This window comes from Papio anubis, chromosome 8 (genome assembly GCF_008728515.1).
Source record: "Papio anubis isolate 15944 chromosome 8, Panubis1.0, whole genome shotgun sequence".
Taxonomy (NCBI): Eukaryota; Metazoa; Chordata; class Mammalia; order Primates; family Cercopithecidae; genus Papio; species Papio anubis.
In genome coordinates, this window is record NC_044983.1 from 37,384,030 (window position 1) to 37,408,794 (window position 24,765).

The following is a 24,765-nucleotide window of genomic DNA, read 5'->3' on the forward strand; positions in this document are numbered from 1 at the left end:
GTATATAAGATATAAATTTTATTGTATTTAAGATGTACAACATGTGTTGATATAAATATAGATGGTGAAATGGTTAGTCAAGCAGATTAACACGTCCATCATTCTGCATTGTTGCCCATTTTTTGTGTGTATGGCAAAAAGCACCTAAAATCTCCTCTTTTAGCAAAAATCTTGAATGTAATACAATATTATTATCTATAGTCCTCATGCTGTACCTGAGATATCTAGACTTGTTTGTCCTACATATCTGCTAGTTTGTATCAGACTTACATGTCCCATTTCCTCCACCTCCATCATAATTAGTGTTTTATTTTCTGTCTCTGGGTTTTTGACTTCTTTTTTTAGATTCGAAAATAAGTGAGATCATGCAACATTTTTCTTTTTGTGTCTGGCTTGCTTCATGTAGCATAACATCCTCCAGGTTCCTCCATGTTGTGGTAAATGTCAGGATCTCCTTTTATAAGGATGAATAATAATCAGTCTTATATGTGCCACAGTTTGTCCATTCAGCTGTTAACAGACACTTTGTTTGTTTCCATATCTTGGCTAATACTGCACTGAAAATGGGAGAATGAGGTGGTGTTTTCATTTTCTTTGGGTGTGTACCCAAAGTGAGATTGCTGGATCATATGATAGTTCTGTTTTTAATTTCTTTAGGGAACTCCTATTGTTTTCCACAGTGGCTGCACCAATCTACATTCCCACCAACAGTGCTCAAGGATTCCCTTTTTTCTGTACTCTTCACTTGTCACCTCTTTTATTTATTTATTTGAGACGGAGTCTCTCTGTTGCCCAAGCTGGAGTGCAGTGGTATGATCTCGGCTCACTACAACCTCTGCCTCCCAGGTTCAAGCAGTTCTCCTGCCTCAGCTTCCCAAGTAGCTGAGATTACAGGTGTGCACCACCACACCTGGCTAATTTTTGTATTTTAGTAGAGATGGGGTTTCACCATGTTGGCCAGGCTGGTCTCAAACTCCTGACCTCAAGTGATCTGCCCGCCTCGGGCTCCCAAAGTGCTGGGATTACAGCGGTGAGCCACCATGCCTGGCCATTTTTGATGGTAGTCATCCTAATAAGGGTGAGGTGATATTTCATTGTGGTTTTGATTTGCACTTCTTTGATGATTAATGATATTGAGCATCTTTTCATACACTTGTTGGCCATTTTTATGTCATCTTTGGAGAAATGTCTATTTAAGTCTTTTGTTCATTTTAAAAATGGAGTTATTTGTTTTTCTACTATGGAGTTGTGTGAGTTCTAAAAAATGTAGTTTGGATATGAGATACATGGTTATAAGATACACCTTAACATGGTTTGCAGAGATTTTCTCCCAATCTGCAGACTTTTCATTTCATCGGTTATCTTTGCTGTGCAGAGCTTTTCAGTTTGATAGCTATAGTAATCAAAATGGTATGGTAGTGGTATAAAAACAGACATGTAGACCGATGGAACAGAATAGAGAGCCCAGAAACAAATCCAAACATGTAGTCAATTAATTTTTGACAAGGGCACCAGGAGGATACAATGGGGAAAAGATAGTTCCCTTCAATAAATGGTTCTGGGGTAACTGGATTTCTACATGCAAAAGAATGCAATTGGACCCTTTTCTTACACCATACAGAAAAATCAACTCAAAATGGATAAAATACCTAAATGTAAGACTTGAAACCATAAAACTTTCTAAGAAGAAAACATTGAGGAAAAGCTCCTTGACATTGGCCTTAACAATGATTTTTTGGATATCACACCAAAAAACTCAGGCTACAAAAGTAAAAATAAAATAGAATTTTAATGTGACATGGATTCCTCAAAGATATAGGTGGTGTATAGGTCTATTTTCCACTAGTTTTCAAAGGTAAAAGCAGCCAGTGGGACTATCTGAAAGTATTTTATAGTCATTGAGTAAAAGAGTAGCTAAAAAGAAAATCCTAGGTAGGACATATCAAAATTGCATTTGTATAAATCTCACATAGCTTAAGTGGGACATTTCTTAAAGGCCAACTGACCTTCAAAGTACTAACCATGGTTCCCAGGAATTATCATAAAAGTTATTATATGTAAAGCTCAAACTGAAAACTTGTCATATAGGAGTAGCTGAAATTCTATACTGCGCAGTCTGCCTCTTGATGGCCAGTGTGTATCTGAACTGGAGTTTCCCATTTGCATTATTTTTGCAGAGCTCCTAATAAGTGGTAATGGGCATGGGTGAACAGAAAAATGTTATCCTTCAGAGTAGAAAAAAGACTGGAGACAACGTACAGCTACCTTCCAATATTTGAAGAACCTTTACTGTGTTAGATAAATAAAACTTTATTTTTCATAGGACTAAATAATTTTTAAAGTCTCTTCTGATGCTGAGAATTATCATTTTGTATTTCAATGTAAGTGATATTTTGGAAGTACAATATATTGTAAGAAAATAGTGAATTATTATATAGTAGCTGAAGTCATGTTCAATATTTATCACGAGTAGGTGTGAATTCTCATTTCTGTGCACATAATTATTAGCCTCTTTTCTGTCATTTAAAATATGCACTTTGTGGGTTAAACACATGACTTAACATTTTCAAAGTGAGTAATCGCTGTGACATAAGATCTTTTTCTTAATGTTTATTATAGGGGTTCCAGAAACTTCAGCAGTTGCAGTGCAGAGGACTTTGAGAAGTTGACTTTAAATAAAGGAGGAAACTGCCTTCTTAATATTCCAAAGCCTGATGAAGCCTATAGTGCTCCCTCCTGTGGTAATAAGTTGGTGGACGCTGGGGAAGAGTGTGACTGTGGTACGCCAAAGGTCAGTTTAATTTTTGATTTTTGCTTTGTAAAATTGCCATGATATTTGCAAGAAATAAAATTGCTTGTTTTGGGCAACTCTGACATAGGGGCTAAAGTAAAATTTAGCGGCACAATGAGGATTGTTATTTTGTTTGTATGGCTGTGTTCCAGGGATTGGTCATCTCCTTCTTCTCAGAGTATGACTAATGGTGCCATCTGTTTTGAAGTCAGGGAATGTGCCATGTTTATTCTCTCTCTTTTTTTTTTTTTTTTTTGCTATCTTCTATGATTTATGGTTATTAGCTTATTTGGTTTAAAGAATGAATTTCACGTGGCTCTTTATTTGTAAGCTTTCGCCATTCTGGTACTGCCATTGCAGGAATATTTATTTAGCTGGACTCATTTTAAAAATGAATTGGAGCTGGCCCATCTTCCAGAGTCCTTCAGTATTCAGAGTTCTTGCTACTCAAAGTAGCACTCTCTCTTTGTTAACCTTCAGTGTATGTACTGGTCTCTGGGTTTTTGACCTGTTATGCACACTCATTGCTCTAAACCCATGCCCATCTTTGTTAGGATTGTTCCGTAGCCATATTCCTTACCATACTTAGCCACGCTCCTCTCAACATGGCCTGCTTGAGCCCTTTCCTCCTAGGCCTTGTCTTAAGTTTGAAAGACACTTGTTCAACTGTATGTACGTTCTACTGTATTCTCAATCTTCTCCACAAGTGCGTCTTTTTCTTCCCTACCTGACCATGCCTGGCTTTTACCAGGTGACTTTGCTTTCCAGAAATGTAGTATGTGTCTTATGATGGAGCTGTGTTGGGCTTTTGTTGCAGTATTGATGCACGTCAGGGACTTTTGGTAAGTATCTTACACAGTATAACCCTCATAATAACCCCAAGAGATTGGTAGTTTTAATAGTCCCATTTTCAGGTAAGGAAAATGAGACCTGAGCAGGTTATGTTTAATTTCTAAATTAAGATGCCTTCAGGATGACTAGGACCTTTCTCTTTCTAGGCATTCTTAACTTCTTCCTGAAGTATTTTATTAGTCTTTTCTCCCAACTTCACAAACAAACTTACTGAAATAATAATCTATATTTGCTTCTTGAGCTTTCTCACTACAAAATTACTCTTAAAAATACTTCCTCCCCCTCAAATATCACAGGGTGTTTTTTGGTATAAAAGTTTCAAATAGGGCTGGGTGTGGTGGCATGTACCCATAATCCTAGCACTTTGAGAGGCTGAGGTGAGAGGATTGCTTGAGGCCAGGAGTTTGAAACTAGCCTGAGCAATATAGCAAGACCCTGTCTCTTAAAACAAAACAAAACAAAACAAAAAAAGCCCCCGAAAAGCCAAATAGTCTTAGCTATCCAGAGGCTGAGGCAAGGAGGATTGCTTGAGCCTAGTAATTTGAGGTTACAGTGAGCTATGATTGGATCACCGCACTCCAGTTTAGGCAAGAGAGTGAGACCCTGTCTCAAAAAAAAAAAAAAAAAAATTCAAGTAGTAAGTAAAAGCAACTTTACACACCTTTATTTCCCCCATAAATCTCTTACTTACTTTTTATTTTTTATAAGTTTGATGTATTTCTTTTTAGACTCTATTGCATACATTTATATACAGTATACAGTAGGTACATTTATAAATATTGGGCTTGTTTTAGGATTTATTTTGACTTTAATGTGGTAAGAATACTTCGCATGAAACTGACCCTTCTAAGAGATTTTTAAATGTCCAATACAGTATTGTTAACTCTGGGTATTATGTTGTACAGCACATCTCTAGAACTTTTTCTTTTTCTTTTTCTTTTTTTTGAGACGCAGTCTCGCTCTGTAGCCCAGGCTGGAGTGCAGTGGCCGGATCTCAGCTCACTGCAAGCTCCGCCTCCCGGGTTTACGCCATTCTCCTGCCTCAGCCTCCCGAGTAGCTGGGACTACAGGCGCCCGCCACCTCGCCCGGCTAGTTTTTTGTATTTTTTTTTAGTAGAGACGGGGTTTCACCGTGTTAGCCAGGATGGTCTCGATCTCCTGACCTCGTGATCTGCCCGTCTCGGCCTCCCAAAGTGCTGGGATTACAGGCTTGAGCTACCGCGCCCGGCCTCTAGAACTTTTTCATTGTGTGTAACTGAAACTTTATATCTGTTGATCAGCAGCTCCCCATTTTCGGTTCCACAAGCCCCTGGCAACCACTATTCTGTTCAGTGCTTCTATGAACTTGACTATTTTAGATACCTAATATAAGTGAAATCACATAGTATTATATCCTTTGTGGCTGCCTTATTTCACTTAGCATGGTATTGTAGACTCAAGTTTCATCTATGTTATTGCAATGACAAGATTTCCTTTGTTTTTGGGAAATACTATTCTGTTGTATGTGTGTATATGTATGTATATATGTACATTTCTTTATCACATTTTCTTTATCCATTCAATTGTTGACAGACATTTAGGTGGTTTCTATATCTTGGCTACTGTGAATAATGCTGCAGTGAACATAGGAATGCTAATGTCTCTTCAAGATCTTGATTTCATTTTAGATAAGTACCCAGAAGTGGGATTGCTAGATCACATGGTACTTATATTTTTAATTTTTAAAAGAACTTTTGTACTATTTTCCATAGTGCCTGCACCATTTTGCATTCTTCCCAACAGGGCACAAGGGTTCCAGTTTCTCCACATTCTTGCTGACACTTGTTGTCTTTTGTTTTTTTCCGTGATAGCAATCCTAACATGAAGGGGTGGCCTGCCCCTCCACACCTGTGGGCGTTTCTCGTTAGGTGGAACGAGAGACTTGAGAAAAGAAATGAGACACAGAGACAAAGTATAGAGAAAGAAAAAGTGGGCCCAGGGGACTGGCACTCAGCATACAGAGGACCCATGCCGTCACCGGTCTCTGAGTTCCCTTAGTATTTATAGAATAAGTTTAAGGGAAAGTGCTGTGCCTTGACATGCATTTGCAAATATCTTCATAAACCTTTTTAGTGCATAAAGAGCAGCATTGCGCTAGCAAGTCCCACCTTTCGCCCTAAGGCGGTTTTCTCCTTTCTCAGTAAACAGAACATACAATCCAGTTTTACACCGAGATGTTCCATTGCCCAGGGATGGGCAGGAGACAGATGCTTTTCTCTATCTCAAACTGCCAACAACTGCCAAGAGGCCTGCTTTCCTCTTGCACTAGTCCTCCTCAGCACAGACCCTTCACGGGTGTCAGGCTGGGGGGCGATCAGGTCTTTCCCTTCCCACGAGGCCATATTTCAGACTGTTACTTGGGGAGAAACCTTGGACAATACCTAGCTTTCCTAGTCAGAGGTCCCTGCGACCTTTGGCAGTGTGCATATCCCTGGGTACTTGAGGTTAAGGGAATGGTGATGACTTTTAACCAGCAAGCTGCCTTTAGGCACTAGTTTAACAAAGCACATCCTGCACAGCCTCAAATCCCTTAAACCTTGAGTCAAGGACAGGTTGGGGGTATGGTCACAGATTAACAGCATCTCAAATACAGAACAAAATGGAGTCTCTTATGTCTACTTCTTTCTATATAGACACAGTAACAGTCTGATCTCTCTTTTTCCCACACTAACAGGTATGAAATGATATTTCATTGTGGTTTTGATTTGCATTTCCATGACGATGAGTGACATCGAGCATCTTTTCATATACCTGTTGTCTATTTGTGTGTCTTCATGGAGAAATGTCTGTTAAGTCTTAGGCCCATTTTAATTCATTTTTTTGGTTTCTTTTAACATTTTTATGTATTTAGGGGATATAAATGCAGATTTCTTGCATGTATATATTGCATATTGGTGAAGTGAGGGCTTTTCATGTACCTGTTGTTCAAACAGTGAACATTGTACCCAATAGGTAATTTTTCTGCCCTCACATCCCTCCCGTGCTCCCACCTGTTGGGGTCTCCAGTGTCTGTTATTCCACTCTGTACGTCCGTGAATACTGATTGCTTAGCTCCCACTTATTAAGTGAGAACATGCAGTATTTGACTTTCTGCCTCTGAGTTATTTCAGTTAGGATAATTATAACCCATTTTAAATCAGGTTATTAGTTTTTCATTTTTTGCTATTGAGCTGTAGCACTTCCTATCTATTCTGAAAGTTTACTGCTTATCAGATATATGGTTTGCAGATATTTCCCCCTATTCCATAACTTGGCTTTTCACCCTGTGGATTGCTTCCTATGCTGTGTAGAAGGTTTTTAGTTTGATATAGTCCCACTTGTCTATTTTTGGCTTCTGTTGCCTTTAATTTTGGCATCATATCCATGAAATCATTGCCAAGACCAATGTCATGAAGCTTTTCCTCTGTTTTCTTCTAAGAGTTTTAATGTTTCAGGCCTTATGTTTAAGTCTTTAATCCATTTTAAGTTAATTTTTGTGTATGGCATAAGATAAGGTTCCAATTTCATTCTTTTGCATGTTGATATCCAGTTTTCCAGGGAGGAAGGGACTACTTTTTCACCATTCTTTTTCTTGGCATCCTTGTTGAAGATCGGGTGATCTCATATGTGTTGGTTTTTATTTCTGCATTCTTTATTCTGTTCCATTGGTCTATATGTCTAAATCTTATTTTATTTTAGATTCAGGGGGGTACATATGGATGTTTGTTACGTAGGTATATTGTGTCCTGGTGGGGATTGGGCTTCTGGTATACCCATTACCCAAACAGTGAACGTTGTACCTTATACATAATTTGTCAGCCCTCACCCTTCTCCCACCCTTTCCCCTTTGGGAGTTCCCAGTGTCCATCACCTCCATCTTTATGTCCATGTGCTCCCACTGTTTAGCCCACACTTACAAGTGAGAATATGCAGTGTTTGATTTTGTGTTTCTGAGTTAGTTCACTTAGGATAATGGCATCCAGCTCCATCCATGTTGCTGTAAAGGACATGATTTCATTCTTTTTTTTTTTGGCTACATAGTATTCCATGGTGTGCGTGCGTGCGTATGTGTGTGTGTGTGTGTGTGTGTGTATGATTTTTCTCATCCAGTCAACTGTTGATGGACACTTACATTAGTTTCATGACTTTGCTATTGTAAATAGTGCTGCAATGAGCATATCAGTGCAGATATCTTTTTTATATAATGATTTATTTTCCTTTGAGTAGATACCCAGTAGTGGAATTGCCGGGTCAAATGGTAGTTCTAGTTTTAGTTCTTTGAAAAATCTTTATACTGTTTTCCATAGAGGTTGAACTAATTTACATTCCCAGCAACAGTGTATAAGCATTCCCTTTTTTCTGCATCTGCACCAATATCAGCCTTTTTTTTTTTTTTTTTTTTGACTTTTTGATGATAGCCATTCTGACTGTTATAAGATGATATCTCATTGTGGTTTTAATATGCGTTTCTCTGATGTTCAGTGATGTTGAGCATTTTTTCATGTGTTTGGCAGCTGCTTGTATTTCTTCTTCTGAGGAATGGATTTTATTGAATCTGTAGATCACTTTGGGTGATATGGACAATTTACCAATTTTAATTCTTCCAGTCCATGAACATAGGATGTCTTTCCAAGTATTTGTATCATCTTTTATTTATTTTAGCAATGTTTTGTAGTTTTTAGTGTGTATTCTTTTTCCTCACTTGTTAAGCTTATTCACAAATATTTTGTTTTCAATACTATTGTATATAGCTTTGTTTCCTTAATTTCCTTTTTGTAGTTCATTGTTAGTATGTGGAAATGACCTTATTTTTTCGTGTCAGTTTTGTATCCTGCAACTTTACTGTATTTATTTATTAGTTATAACAGTTTTTTGATGGACTCTTTGGGATTTTCTATATGTATGATCTTGTCATCTTAAAAGAGGGACAGTTTTGCTTCATTTCCAATTTAGATGCCTTTTAGTTCTTTTTCTTGCTAATTGCTCTGGCTAGGACTTCCAATATCAAGTTGAATAGAAGTGGCAAGATTGGGCATCCTTGCTTCATTTCTGAACTTAGAGGAAAAACTTTTTGTTTTTCACAACTAAGTATGATTTTAGCTATGGGAATTTCATATATGCCCTAATTATGTTGAAGTTATTTTCCTTTATTTCTAGTTTGTTGAGAGCTTTTTGCATAAAGCATATTGAATTTTATCAAGTGCTTTTTCTGTATCTGTTGACATGATCATGCGATTTTTATCCTTCATTTTGTTAATGTGACATATTTCATTAATTAATTATTTTTTATTATTTATTTATTTATTTTTTTGAGACAGGGTCTTACTGTTGCCCAGGCTGATAACACAGCCTGTATTTGCCAGTGCTGCAAACACAGCTCACTGCAGCTTTGACCTAATGGGCTCAAGTGATTCTCCTGCCTCAGCCTCTTGAGTAGTTGGGACTACAGGCATATGCCACCATGCCTGACAAATTTTTGTATTTTTTGTAGAGAAGGAATTTTGCCACGTTGCCTAGACTGGTCTCGAACTCCTGAACTCAAGCAGTCTGGCTGCCTAAGACACCCAGAGTGCTAGGATTACAGGTGTGCACCACTGCACCTGGTCTCATTAATTGATTTTTGTATATCAAGCCATCCCAGTTTATACCCAAGGATAAATTCTACTAGGTCAGGTGTATTTTACTTTCAATGTGCAGCTGAATTTGGTTTGCTAGTATTTTATTGAAGATTTTGCATCTGTATTTATTTGGCACATTGGCCTGTAGTTTTTTATTTATGGCATCAGTTGAAATGTCTCCTTTCTCATTTCTGATTTTGAGTCTTCTCTTTCTTTTACTTAGCTAAGGTTGGTCAATATTGCTTATCTTTTGAAAAATACTAACTCTTGGTTTTGCTGATTTTTCAATTCTTTTTCTAGTCTCAGTTTTATTTCTGATCTGAAGTTCATTATTTTCCTTATGATAATTTTGAGTTTAAATTTTCTGTTGCTTTTCAAGTTTCTTGGTTTGTAAAGTTAGATTGTTTATTTGAGGTTTTTTTTTTTTTTTTTTTTTGACAGAGTCTCACTGTGTTGTCCAGGCTGGAGTGTAGTGGCACAATCTTGGTTCATTGCAACCTCCACCTCCTGGGTTCTAGCGATTCTTGTGCCTCAGCTTCCTGAGGAGCTGGGATGCCAGGCGCTCATCACCATGCTTGGCTAATTTTTTAGTAGAGATGGGGTTTTGCCATGTTGACCAGGCTGGTCTCGAACTCCTGACCTCAGGTGATCTACCTGCCTAGGTCTCCCAAAGTGCCGGGATTACAGGTGTGAGCCATCACATCCGGCCTCCTTTTAGTATTAGTTTTGCTGTATTTTGGAAGTTTTTACATATTGTGTTTTTTGTTTGTCCAAAAGTATTTTTTAATTTCGTGTTTGATTCCCTTTTTGACCCAGTGGTTGTTCCAAAGTGTGTTGTTTAATTTCCACATATTGGTGATGTTTCCATTTTCCTTTTTACTTTTATTGCCGTCTTTTTCTATTCTAATTGCTAGTTTCATCCATTCTGGTCAGAAAATACATTTGGTATGATTTCAGTCTTCTTAAATTTCTAAAGACCTGTTTTGTGACCTAACACGTGAGCCTAGAGAGAGTTCCATGTGCGCCTGAGAATAGTATGTATTCTGCCACTGTTGGGGAGAATGTCCTGTATATGTCTGTTAGTTTGATTTGGTCTGTAGTGTTGTTCAAGTCCTCTGTTTCCTTATTGATCTTCTATCTAGATGTTTTATCTATAATTAAATTGCAGTATTGAAGTTTCTTACTATTTTGTGTTGCTATTTCTTCAGTTTTGTCAGTGCTTGCATTACATATTTAGGTGCTCTAATGTTGGGTGCATATATATTTATTATTGTTATATCTTCCTAGTGAATTGTCGCTTTTATCACTATAAAATGTTTTTCTTTGTGTTTTGTGACAATTCTGACATAGAGTCTTTTTTCTTTGATACAAGTTTAGCTACCCCTGCTCTATGTGGTTACCATTTGCATGGAATATCTTTATTCATTCTTCACTTTCAGCCTACATATGTCCTTAGAACTATAGTGAGTCTCTTGTAGATAGCATACAGTTTAATTTTGTTTTTGTTCTTGTTTTTATCCATTCAGTGTACTATGTGTTTTTGTTGGGGAGTTTAACATAATTACATTTAAAGTAATTCTTGATAGGGAAGGATTTACTGTGATTGTTTTAAATGTTTTTTGTCTTGTAGCTCTTTTGTCTGCCCTTTCTTGCTGTTTTCCTTTGTATTTTTTTGATTTTGTCTGTGTGTTGATGTTCTTTTATCCCTATTCCTTTTTCTTTTATGTAATTTCCTTCTATAGGTATTTGTTTATGGTTACCTTAGAGTGTACATAAAATACCTTGTAGTAATAACAGTATTTTTAAGCTGATAACAACTTAACGTCAATTACAAACAAAAACTCTTCACTTTAAGTTCTCCCATTACACAGTTTATGTTGTTGTTACAGTTTACAATCCATTAATACTGTGTATCTTTCAACATATTTTTTAGTTTGTTTTTGTTTTTGAGATGGAGTTTTGCTCTTGTCTAGGCTGGAGTGTAATGGTGCCATGGCTCACTGCAACCTCTGCCTCCTGGGTTCAAGTGATTCTTCTGCCTCAGCCTCCCGAGTACCTGGGATTACAGGTGCCTGCCACCATGATTGCCTGATTTTTATATTTTTAGTGGAGACAGGGTTTCACCATGTTGTCCAAGCTGGTCTCAAACTCTTGACCTCGAGTGATCTGCCTGCCTCGGCCTCCCAAAGTGCTGGGATTACAGGTGTGAGCCACTGTGCCTGGCCTATAGTTATATTTTATGCTTTTTCTTCTAAATTTACACTAGAAGTGAAAGTGATTTACTCAGTACCATTAACAGCAACACAGTATTTTGCATTTATCTATATATTTATTCTTACTAATTAATTTTATACTTTCTTTTGCTCCTGTGTTGCTATCTAGCAGTCTTTCATTTCAAGTTGAAGAACTCCATTTCACATTTCTTAGAAGAAAGGTCTAGTCATGATGAACTCCCCTGCTTTTGTTTTTCTAGGAAAGTCTTAATGTCTTCTTCATTTTTAAAGGATAGTTTTGCCAGATATAGGATTCTTTCTTGGCAGTTTTTTCTTTCATTACTTTACTATGTCACCTCATTCCCTTCTGGCCTACAAGATTTCTGCTGAAAAATCCACTAATGGCCTGATGCGGGTTCCCTTGTGTGTGATGAGTTGCTGTCTTTCTTACTGCTTTTCAAAATTCTCTGTCTTTGTCTTTTGATAATTTGATTGTAATGTTTCTTGGTGTTGATTTCTTTCAATTCCTCTTACTTAAGATTCTTTGGGGTTCCTGCATGTGGACGTCCATTTCTTTCCCCAGATTTGGGAAAATTTCACCCACTACCTCTTTTAAATAAGCTTTTTGGTACTTTTTCTTTGCTCCTTGTGGGATTGCTGCAGTGTGTATATTGGTCTCTTGATGGTGTCTCATAAATCCCTTAAGCTTTATTCACTTGTATTTCTTTTTCTTTTTGCTCCTCTGACTTGATAAGGTAACCTGACTTTGAGTTTGTTGAATCTTCCTTCTCTTTGCTCTGATCTGCTATTGCACTCCTCTGTTGCATTTTTCCATTAAGTTGGTGTATTCTTCAGCCCTGAAATTAGTGAGAAGACCTTCTTCACTAATTAACCTGGCCAGAGCTTTTTTGGGCCTCTCAAACTTTCATATTTGTTAAAACTGCTGTTTCTGTTGTTATTAGCCCCCTGGTGTCTACACTGTGCTGGAGCCCATCAGTGTTCCAAAAGGGGAGAAAGAAGTGATTTGTTGGGCAATCCCTAGAAAAGCTGCAACATGTGACACGTGGTCCAACTGTTTCTCTTTTCAGGGCAAAGCTTGGAAGTGGTATTTTATTTATTTATTTATTTATTTTTTGTTTTTTTAAATCACTGTGTTAAACTGGGTAGAGGAACTGTGGCAAGTGTCTGAGTGATAGTTGGAACAACCACCTTTGTTCTTTGTAGCCTTCAGGGATCTAGCATATACCAGCTCCATCTGTGCTCTGAGAGAGGAGAGAGAAAAGCCAATTCCTTGGGTAGCTCCTAGAAAAATTGTAGCATTTGGTGTGTGGTCCTCCTGTGGGAGAAGCTAGGAGCTTTTTTTTTTTTTTTTTTAAGTATTATTATTATTACCCATTTACTTTGTGTTGAGACAGGGTGAGGAGCTGTGGCAAGTGTCCACATGCTAGTTTAACCTGCCACCTTTGTTCTCTGAAACCCCCAGGGATCTAATATATTCCAGGTCCTATATGTCGTCAGAGACAGATGAGATAGAAGGTAGTCCCCTTAGGAAGCACTCTAAAAAACTGTAATATTGGATGTGTGGCCCAACTCTTTCTCTCCTCAGGGAGATGCTGAGAGCTGTTTCCTCCTGATCTTATATGCCATGTCATGGGTTGGGATTGTGGCGAGAAAGGATCTCCAGTTTTCCTACTGGTTTCAGTGTGGCTGGTTTTTCAATTGCCTGCGACGTAGTAGCCTCTCAGCTAGTTTCTGGATTTCTTACAAAGGGAATTGATTAATGTGTTACTGTTGAATTGCTGACTTTTTATAGGAAATTTGTTAGCCTCCAATAAAGGTTAAAATGCACATGCTTTTAGATCTAGTAATTCTACCTTTATGTAACTATCTTAGAGAAATATTTGTATATATGCACATGGGATGTGTACAGGGGTGTTTATTGCAGCACTGCCTGTTGGAGGAAGGAGAATCCAGGGCTTTCTATTCTCCCATTTTGGTGATGCCATTCTGGCTTTTGTTTTTGTGTATAAATAAAATCAGATTTAATATTGTTTAAAATTGACTTAAAATCTGTTGTATGCAGATTTTTTTTCTATTTCGATATCCTGGACATTTTTCTGTATCATTTTATTATGTAGACATCACCCTTTAATTTGCTGAACAGTATTCCAATACAAGGATTTACTATGATTTATTTAACCATACTCTAATTACTGTAATTAGTGTTTTCTGTTGTGAACAGTGCTGCAGTATACATCCTTGTACACACCTCACGTGTATATATATAGATATACACACGTCATGTGTATATATACAAATATTTTTCTATGATAGTTATTGTACATAAAGGTAGAATTATTGGATCTAAAAGCATGTACATTTTAACTTACATCAGAAGCTAATGAATTTCCTATAAATAGTCTGGGTCAGTTTGCATTTCTGACAACAGTATATTATGCCATTGTGTATCCATAGTCTTACCAGCACAGGATAATATGTTTTCTTAATTTTGGCAAGCTGATGGGTAAAAAATAAGAAGATACTGTTTTAGTTTATAGATTTTCATGTGATTGTAGGTTATAGGCATCATTTTCTTCTATGAATTATTATTTTATGTATTTTTTATCAGTTCTGTTGGTTCATTGAATCTTATTTTAAATTGATTTTTAGGCCTCTTTCTATAAGATGGACATAACTCCTTTGTTATATATGTTCTAATATTCTTTATTTATAGCTTATTTAACTTTTTATAGGTTACATTTTATGTTGAAATTTAAAATTTAAATGAAGGCAAATTTACTAATTTTTTTCCCATAATGGCTTCAGAAATTTGTATCTTTAGCTGGCTTTTAGTATTCTTATATATAGATCATCATCATAGCCCCTCTACAAATTATTTTAGTTTTTGTTAAATTTAAAATTTTTATGTTAGCTCTTTGAGGAGGGGGCATGTGGAGTAAGCTTGGAAATTAAACTTATCCACTAATGATCAGTTGTTGTGGAACCATTTAAAAAGGTTCCTTTACGATAACCTAAGTTCTTATATACATTGTCTGTTTCCTGATTCCCTATTCTTTCGTGAAGCCAACAGTCCTGCAGTGTTTTTGAACTGGCCAGCATTCACCTACAAATCTTTATATGTTTTTAATTGGGTAAATGCCCCAGAGTGGGATGACTTGGTTAGATGGTAGAGGTATTTAACTTTTCGAGAAACTCTCAAACTGTTTTCTAAAGTAATTGTACCATTTCTCATTTCCATCCTTAGTGTATGAGAGTTCTCATTGTTTCGTATCCTCACCAATACTTCAAGTGGTGAGTCTTTTTAATTTTAGCCATTCTATTGAGTGTGAGGTGATGCCTCATTGAGGTTTTATTTGCATTTCTTTAGTGACTAATGATGCGTTGAGTGTGTTTTCATGTGCTTATTTGCCATCAGGTTATCTTGTGGTGATATGACTGTTCACCTCTTTCCCCTCTTTTAAAAATTTTGATTACTTATTATTGAGTTTTGAGAATACTTTGTATATTCTGTACACAAGTTCTCTATCAGATTGTCAATATTTTTTCCAAGTTGTAGCTTGCCTTTAATTAGCTTAGCAGTATGTTTTGAAGAGCAGAACTTTTACATGTTGATGAAGTTTATTTTATAAACTTGTAATTTTATCGGTTGTTCTTTTGGTGTCCTATCTAAGGACTTCTTGCCTACTCCACAGTTGCAAAGGTTTTCTCCTAGAAGTTTTATAGTTTTAGGTTTCACATTTAGTTCCATGATGCATTTTGACTTTTTTTTTTTGGTATATTTCAAGATGTGCATTAAAGTTCATGTATTTTTAAATGTTTATTATGAAATAATTATAGTCTGACAGGAAGTTGCAAAATAATATAGAGTCATGTACTTTTCACCCAGTTTTCCTTAGTGATAACACCTTATAAAGCTGTACCACAGAATACAGAACAGAACATTGACATTGCTATTTTAACAGAGAAGATGTCTCTGTGGGTGGAAGTTTTTTTTTTTTTTGAGGTGGAGTCTTGCTCTGTTGCCCAGGCTGGAGTGCAGTGGCCGGATCTCAGCTCACTGCAAGCTCCGCTTCCCGGGTTTACGCCATTCTCCTGCCTCAGCCTCCCGAGTAGCTGGGACTACAGGTGCCCGCCACCACGCGCGGCTAGTTTTTTTTGTATTTTTTAGTAGAGACGGGGTTTCACCGTGTTAGCCAGGATGGTCTCGATCTCCTGACCTTGTGATCTGCCCGTCTCGGCCTCCCAAGGTGCTGGGATTACAGGCTTGAGCCACCGTGCCCGGCCTGTGGTGGGAGTTTGGGGGTAAGAAGGAGCCATGGTGGCCCAGAGTATGGTGAGAGAAGCCAAGCAAGGTAAAAAGAGTGTTCAACTAGGGTGAAGAGCCACCCAACAGAGAAGTTAGACCCTGAGCGTGAAGATGAATGTCTTTATGGATGCTAACCTCTCTGTGATCATCAGATGTACTGTTATGAACGGAATGTTTGTGCTTCCCCAAAACTCATGTGTTGGAACCCAACCACCAGCATGGCTACATTTGGAGATGGGGCCTTTAAGGAAGTAATTAAAGTTAAATGAGGTCATAAGGGTGGGGCTCTGATCCACTAGGATCAGTGTCCTTGTAAGAAGAGACACCAAACATCTTGCCTTCTCTCTGCCCACATGCACTGAGGAAGGGCTATGTTAGCACACAGAGAGAAGGCAGCCCTCTGCAAGCCAGGAAGAGAGTCCTTACCAGAAACGGAACTAGTAGGAACCTTGATCTTAGATTTCTAGCCTCAAGAACTATGAGAAAATAAATTTCTGTAGTTTAAACCTGTGGTATTTTGTTATGGCATTGTAAACAGACTAAGTAAGGCACATACTATATGATTTCTTTCCTTTGAAATATGTTGAGACCTAAATACTTGCATCTGAAGAGACACTGTTAAATCCAGAAACAGTAAGCGACTGTTTCTGGAGGGTAACTGCTACAATCATGTTAGAATGAGGTAGATTTTAGGTGTAAGGTAAGAATTTTATTAATGAATATTAATGTCAATAACTAATTTCTTTATTGACAGTCATTTTATGTTCACAGGAATGTGAATTGGACCCTTGCTGTGAAGGAAGTACCTGTAAGCTTAAATCATTTGCTGAGTGTGCATATGGTGACTGTTGTAAAGACTGTCGGGTAAGGAATTCCTCCTTCTTGGGAACAAAAAAAAAGAAAAGGAAAATCTGTGTATATCAAAATTTATTTTTTGAGATTTCTGAGTGAGCACTATTTTTATTTTATGGTCATGGGAAAAATTTTATGCCACTTGTGTGTAATTTTAAAGCACATTCGTTTACGTTAAATGGTCTGTTGAGATTGTTTTCTAAGTAGAAGCATTTTTTTTCCTGATTTTTAGAGTAACATATGTGCTTGTTAGCAATAATTAAATAACACAAAACCATAGAAAGTAGAGCATGAAAGAGCCTCTGTCATTTTATACTCTTCAGGTAGCCATTGTTGATAATTTGTTAATATAATCACGTTTTTTCTATACAAATGTGATTGTATGTGTGTATGTCTGTTCTTAAGTGGGTAAGCACAGATACATATATTTTTATTATCTGCTTTTTTCAGTATGACACCATGAACTTTTTTTTTCCCATTCATGTAGTTCTATAATACATGGTTATTTAAGTAATATTACTTATACAGTTGTACCATAATTTCTTCAGTTAACTAATGATGGACATTTTGATTGCTTCCAATTACTGCTTATAAGAGAAATCACTGGTGCAGAATATTCATACTAAGTTTTGATATACATTTTATATATCTTTCACAAATGTGCCAGTCTGTACTTCTGCCAACAGTGTTATCAAATACTTGTTTCCTTATGCCAATATTGGTTACTAGTGAGCACTATACTCCTAGTTAGTTCAGTAGGTGTAAAGGGTTCTTGTATTTTTATTTAGTTTGCATTTCTTTTGGTTACAAATGAGGTCATGTTTCTTTACTTTCCATAGTTAGGACTTACATGAATTACCTATTGTTAGCCATTGTTCATTTTTCTATTGGGTTATTTAATCTTTTGTTATTGTTAGAATGCTTTGTAGATATAAATTCTCTGGTTTCACATTTGATTAATTTGTGGACATTATCCTGATACTTATGTTTAATTGCATTTTATTTCACTAGTTCCTTCCAGGAGGTACTTTATGCCGAGGAAAAACCAGTGAGTGTGATGTTCCAGAGTATTGCAATGGTTCTTCTCAGTTCTGTCAGCCAGATGTTTTTATTCAGAATGGATATCCTTGCCAGAATAACAAAGCCTATTGCTACAACGGCATGTGCCAGTATTATGATGCTCAGTGTCAAGTCATCTTTGGCTCAAGTAAGATATCATCATTTATAATTGATTGCTTTGATATTATTTATTTTTGATTTAGGTATTTTAAAAAAGGTAATGAAACATTATTGATAAAGTTGAGGCTCTCTTGTTTCTCATCATATTTCCTTTCTTCCTTCTTTGGAGGCAGTCATGATCATGAATTTAATATGCACAGATTCAGTTGATGTTTTCTAATTTTTCTGTCTATATCTTTTTATGTTTTTTGTGTATCGTTTACACACACGCACAGATACATTTGTAGTATCCTCTAGTTTTAATAATGTTGAATTGTGCACATGGGTCTGCTGTTTGCATTGTTCACTCAGAATTTTCTTGAAATTCATCTATATTGATATATTTATATCATAGTATATTAAAGTATTCCATTAGATAAATGGATCATGATTTAGTTATTCTCTTACTGATAGATATTTGGGATTTAAAAACAATTTATGTATTTTTACTTTTTAAAGTTCTTATTTTTATCGAGGGCATACACATAAAGAGCCAAATTATTGTATAATGCATCGTATGAACAAATAAGGACTGTTCCCACCCAGTATTCCTATCACTTGAGGCAGTTTTACCTTTTCTGGCTAAGATTTTTGTTAACTTGTGCTAAGTTTTTAGATAATCTCTTGGCAATGCTACGTTTTTATTTTTTTGTTCTAGGCATTAGTTATTAATTTTTCACTATAGAAGATAAGTTAGTTTTCTTTCCTTCTCTTCTTTCAACCCTTAACAACTCCCGTCATACCTATGCTCATTTTCCATTCTTCATCCTCCCAATATGGATTAATTGTAATTTTAGTTAGGGCAGTGTTGACTGTGTATTGTATAATGGCCACATTAATGCTCTTCACAGCTAAACTATATAGTAAGTTATAATTACTTTCCTGATTTCTCTAGAGTTACTAATTCTCTATCTGTTTTTCTCTCTCTCTTTTGGTTTGGTTAATGTCCTATGTACTTCCATTAATTAACTTGTATATTGTTAACCATTGGCCTGATTGTGCCTTCAGTTGATTAGTGGCATCGAGTATTCTGTTTATTTCAATTTGTTCAAATAAGTCTGAACAGAAGTCCTCTGTTCCTCTTCAGTCTTGACTGGTTTCCCTCTGTATAGTTAGTGTTCTCCAGATAAATGGAACCATTGTGTTGTGTGTTTATGTATACAGTTGTATACCACATAACAACATTTTGGTCAGTGAGAGACTGCATATACAACAGTGGTCTCATAAAATTATAAGGCTGTATTTTTACTGTAACGTTTCTATGTTTAGATATGTTTAGATATCTTTTCTATGTTTAGATATGTTTATATGCCATTGTGTTACCGTTGCCTACAGTATTTAGTCCAGTGTCACGGTGTACACATTTGTAGCCTAGGAGCAGTAGGCTGTACCACATAGCCCAGATGTGTAGTAGGCTATACCACCTAGGTTTGTTTAAGTGCACTCTGTGATGTTTGCACAATGACAAAATCACCCAACAACTCACTTCTAAGATCATATCCCTGTTGTTAAGTGACACATTACTGTAGATACTACTGTATATATAATCTGGAGGACTTGTTACATGAATCTAATATTAATATATAATACATAATTTACATATATACTATATTAAAATGTAATCTCATGTATTTATTACATGAAAATCGAATATATTCTCCTGGAGGACTCTGATATATTAGATTCATGTAATAAATCCTGCATAATAGCACGAGCCCATATATGAATTGGCTGTGTGATTGTGGAGGCTGCTAAGTGTCAGATCTGCAGGGAGAGTCAGCAATCTGGAGACCCTGTAGAGCTGATGGTATAGTTCCAGTTAGAAGTCTGGCAGGCTCATGACCGTGGAAGAGCTAGTGTTTCAGTTCAATTCCAGAGGCAGGAAAACAGCTGATGTCTCACTCCAAAGACCTTCAGGAAGACTTTTCTCTTACTTCAGGGAGGACTGGCCTTTTCGTTCAAGTTTAAGATTGATTGGATGAGGCCTAACTCCAATAGGGAGGGCAATCTGCTTTACTCAGTCTACTGATTTCAATGTTAATCTCATCCAAAATCACCCTTACAGAGACATCCGTAATTACGTTTGATTAAATATCTAGGAATTCTGTGGATCAATTAACCTTACTAAAAAGGGTAAAATTAACCCTAATAAAAAATCCACTCCTTGTCAACTAGACACCTTGTTAAACCATACCAAATCTCCAAATGTGGACCTTGTTAAGGGCATAATTCCACCTAGCATGATATAATACCACTGTCCTGCATACAAATAAAACCTCACTAACCTCTTTCCCAGAAAAGGAGGTAAAGTCTTTGAGTGATGTTTATTCTTCTTCTTGATATCCCATAACTTAAATACTGGGATATAAAATGAATAATACTTAAATACTATAATATCAAGTCAATATATCTTATGTTGCATGATAAAGGTATAAGGAATGAAAACATATTTGCTCAATACATGTGCGTGTGTATGCACACACACATACACACATGCAGCTATCCTTAATGAAACAGTCTTTGTTTCTGTAACTGGTCACGTGGTTGTAGCTGGTATTTATAACTAACTACCACCCGTTCTGTATTCCCTTTGCCTTCAGCAAGCACATTAGCTATTTGTGGTTCTTTATCTGTTAGGGTGACCCAAACTGTCATTCTTGAAGGGTCTGGGCCATTTGTAATCCTGCCTAGATTGGGTTGTTATAGTTTTCCATTGAACTTAAACTCGATCATGGAGGATGGTAACACTAAGAGATGCCCTAAGGGATCTCTGGCATTCTAGACATACTCTTCCTTGCCTCCATTGTGGAGTAGTAGGCCAATTTTCCTTTGGTAGTTTGGATCAGTAATTCTACCTGGCACAGAAACTGCCTTCTTTGCCTGTTGACTCAGAGGTATGAGGAGCCATTGTGACTGGGCTGCTGGCTTAATTTCTAGTTCAGTGGAATCATTATTGTGGCTCCTGGTGGCAGCAGTCCTCCCTTTGGAACTAAGGCCTCTAGTCCAGTAGAGCATAAAGTCATGGGAACAGGAAACAAAATTTTGCTAGTGGGTCACTATGGATAATGTTGTGTGGTGTTCCTCCCATTTCCACCCCTTGATACCTGGACACATGAATCCTGGTTATGGAAAAAACAGCATTAGATGTTGGCTGCTGATTGAGAGCATATACAGCCTTTCGGAGAACCTTGCCCCAGCACTGTAAGGTATTGCTGCTTAGTAGCACTGTAACTGAGTCTCCAAAAGGCATTTCCACCATGCTGTCAGCCAGCTGCTTCAGGATGGTGGGGAAGGAACATGGTAAGACTAGTGAATTCCATGTGCATGGGCCCATTACCTCACTTTTTTGCTATCAAGTGAATTCTTTGGTTTGAAGTAGTGCTGTGTAGAATATTATGATGATGGGGGAGGAATTTTGTACATCCACAGAAGGTAGTTTGGTAGTTCACAGGAGTGTTGCTACAGGGATGGCAAATCTATATCAAGAGTGCATGTCTATCCCAGTAAGAACAAAGCACTGCCTCTTTCATGATGGAAGGGGAAAAATCAGCCTGCCACCAGGCAGCTGACTGACTAACCTAGGGAATGGTGTCATACTGGGGACTCAGGATTGGACTTTGCTACTGGAGAATTTGGGCACTTAACAGCAGCAATAGCCAGGTCAGTTATTGAGAGGAAGTCCATGATGCTGAGCCCATGCATTGCCTCCAGCTCTGCCACTGTGAGTACTTGTTTCCTGAGCACATGGATGAGAACAGTTGGCTGGGGAAAGAATGAGTCATCCTGTCTACTTGATTATTAAAATTCTCCTCTACTGAGGTCACCCTTTGGTGAACATTCACATGGGACACAAATATCTTTGCCATACAACCCAGTCATTGGCCGTAGCCCATAAACTGGTATTTAATCACATCTGGCTATTTCTTCTTCCAAGGAAAGTGAACAACCAGCTGCACTTCAGGGATGTCCCAGAAAGGGGCTGCAGTGCTACAGTCATCCACTTTTGGTTCTTCATATCATGTAGAACCATCTGCAAACCAGGTCTCTGTCTTCTTTTCCATTGTTACCTGCTGGGTAGGAAATTCCCCATGAGGTCATACTTGCTGACTAGGAGAGAAAATGTAGTGTAGCAGGAGTGGGGAGCAGGGGCTTTTGGGGTACTTCTTTATGTAACTTGTGCCTTCCAGGCCTTGGTTGGGCCCAATTACATATGTAGCACTTCCATTTCATGATGGGGTGCTGCTGCACATGCTCAGCTTTATAGCTTGGTGAGTCAGATGACATCCAGTTTATGATGGGCAACTCAGGTTGAATGGTAACTTGGTGAGTGGCCCATGGTTACATGTTCAGTTTCTCCTTTAAGGCCCAGTAGCAGGCCAACAGTTTTTTCTCAAAAGGAGAGTAGTTATTCACAGAGGATCACAGGGCTTTGGTCCAAAATCCTAAATGCCTGCACTGCACCTGACCTATAGGGAACTGTCAGAGGCGCTAAACAGCATTTCTGTCTGTAACTGCTGGTTCAAGCACTGTTTGATTTCTGTCTGTAACTGCTGCTTCAAACACCACTTGATCAAGTGGGCTAAGCAGCAGAGCGTCTTGCCTGACAGCCTGGACCTATTGCAGATTTTCCCTTTGTTCTGGGCCTTGCTCAAAACTAGCGGCTTTTTGGGTCACTGGGTAAATGGGCCAGAATTACACAACCAAATGAGGAATATTTTGCCTTCAGAAATCCAGATGGACCACTCAACATTGTGCCATTCTGTTGGTTGTGGGAGTGGCCAGATGCAACTTCTCCTTCCCCTTAGAAAGGATATCTTGACATGCCCCACACCACCGGACATCTAGAAATTTCACTGGTAGAAGGCACCTGAATTTTTGTCAGATTTATTTTCTGCTTCCTGTTGTGCAGATATCTTGCTAGTATCAAGAATAGTTGCTTCTTCTTGCTCACTAGGTCTACTGAGCATAATGTCTTCAATGACTAGTGTGATATTTTGTGGAAGGAAAAGGTAATCAAGATCCCCCAAACTAAATTATGACATGGGGCTCTAGAGTTGATATTCTTCCTGAGTAGGACAGTGAAGGTGTATTGCTGGCCTTGCCAGCTGAAAGCAGCTGCTTCTGTGTGGATGGGTATAGGTAAAGGTATTTTTCAGATCATAGCTGCATACCATGTATTAGGGGGTGTGTTAATTTGCTCAAGCAATGAAATACATTTGGTACAGCAGCTTCAATTGGAGTCACCACTTAGCTAAGCTTATAATAATCCACTGTCATTCTCCAAGATCTGTCTGTCTTCTGCACAGGCCAAATAGGCAAGTTGAATGGAGATGTGATGAGAGTCCCCACCCCTGCATCTTTCAAGTCCTTGATGTTGACACAAATCTCTGCAGTCCCTTCAGAGATGTGGTATTGCTTTTGGCTTACTATTTTCCTAGGTAGAGGCACTTTCTAGTGGGTTCCACCTGGCCTTTATTACCATAATGGCCATCACTCCACAGGTCAGGGAACCAGTGTGGCGATTCTGCCAGCTGTTGAGTGTGGTCTGTTTCAATTATGCATTCTGGAACTGTGGGAAAAAACCCGGGACCCACTAGGCCTGCTGTGAGATCGACCTGAGGTAAAACTTCATCAATCACCTGACCTTCATAAGCCCCTACTCTGACTTTTTGGCCACAGTGACATTTTGGGTTTGCTGAATTATTTCAGTATAGGTTTCTGTGTTCTGAAAGGTCTAATTTTTTTTCTCAGTGCACAGTGTCTTAGTCTGATCAATTCTGTCTCAGTCTATTTTGTACTATTATAACAAAATGCTACAGACCAGGTAATTAGTAGTGAACAGAAATTTATTGACTTCTGGAGACTGGGAAGTCGAGATAAAGGTGCTGCCACCTGATGAGGGTTGTTTTGCTGAGCCATCACATGACAGAAGGTGGATGGGCAAGAGACAAAGTGGGGCCAAACGCACCCTTTGATAACAATATTAATCTTATCCCAGAGGGCAGAGCCATCATGGCCTAATCACCTCTTAAAGGTCCCACCTCTTAATACTGTCACAATGGCAATTAAATTTCAACATGAATTTTAGAAGGGACAAACATTTAAACCATAGCTGGCTGCTCTAACAAGATGTACTGTGGACTGTGTGGCTTAAATGGCAGACACTTGCTTCTCAGAGTTCTGGAGTCTGGGAGTCTGAGATCAGAGTGCCAGTCAATTTGGTTCTTGGTGAGGGATCTCTCCCTTCTTCTTATAAGATCGCCAGTCCCATCGTAAGGGTCTCATCCTCATGATCCCACCTAACTCTCATTACCTCCCAAAGGGCCCATCTCCAAATACCATTGGGGTTAGGGCTTCAACAGATGAATTGTGGGGTACACAAACATTGAAGGGGTACACATACATTCAGTGCATAACCATTGCCCTGGTAAAAGGCCATAGGTCCCTTGGAAATATCTGGTATAATGATTAATAGTATAAATTTTTGGCAGCATATGGGAGGGTTCTTCCTTAAGGAGATCTACCCTGCCTTTATTTGAGAGTTTCTGTTTCTGTAAACCGGCTCAAGTCAAGGAATTGATTAAGAGGCTGTGACCTTCTGTTTTTATGATTCAAATTAGACTCGTTTACTTGGCCTAGAATTTTCTTATTTGGTACAGATCAAGTAAGACTATGGGAAGCTGCGTATCTTGCTTCTGCTCTAGACAGAAACAGTGTGATCAACTAGCCAATGCTGTAAGTTTTTACATGGGTCAGGTTATTGTGATTGCTGCTTTGACTCTGCTCTCCATTATGGTAACCATGCCCTGCCCACCTTGCCTTTGGTGGTTGAATGTTGACACTTTCCTATCATCTAGGATCTGATACTTTCATTGC

At 37.9% G+C, this 24,765-nt stretch overlaps 1 protein-coding gene across 2 annotated transcripts in view; it reads left to right on the forward strand.

Annotated features, from left to right (window-relative positions):
• The window catches only part of ADAM9 (ADAM metallopeptidase domain 9), a 112,776-nt gene that overhangs the window by 42,448 nt on the left and 45,563 nt on the right, over window positions 1-24,765 (forward strand). For both annotated transcript variants that reach the window (XR_002523772.2, XM_003902666.5), the window contains exons 12-14: window positions 2,620-2,791; window positions 16,591-16,683; window positions 17,683-17,878. Coding sequence is in view for 1 of the 2 variants with exons in the window: in XM_003902666.5 (XP_003902715.1) it covers window positions 2,620-2,791; window positions 16,591-16,683; window positions 17,683-17,878 (461 nt within the window). In the remaining variant the exon portion in view is untranslated. The remainder of the gene's footprint in view (window positions 1-2,619; window positions 2,792-16,590; window positions 16,684-17,682; window positions 17,879-24,765) is intronic.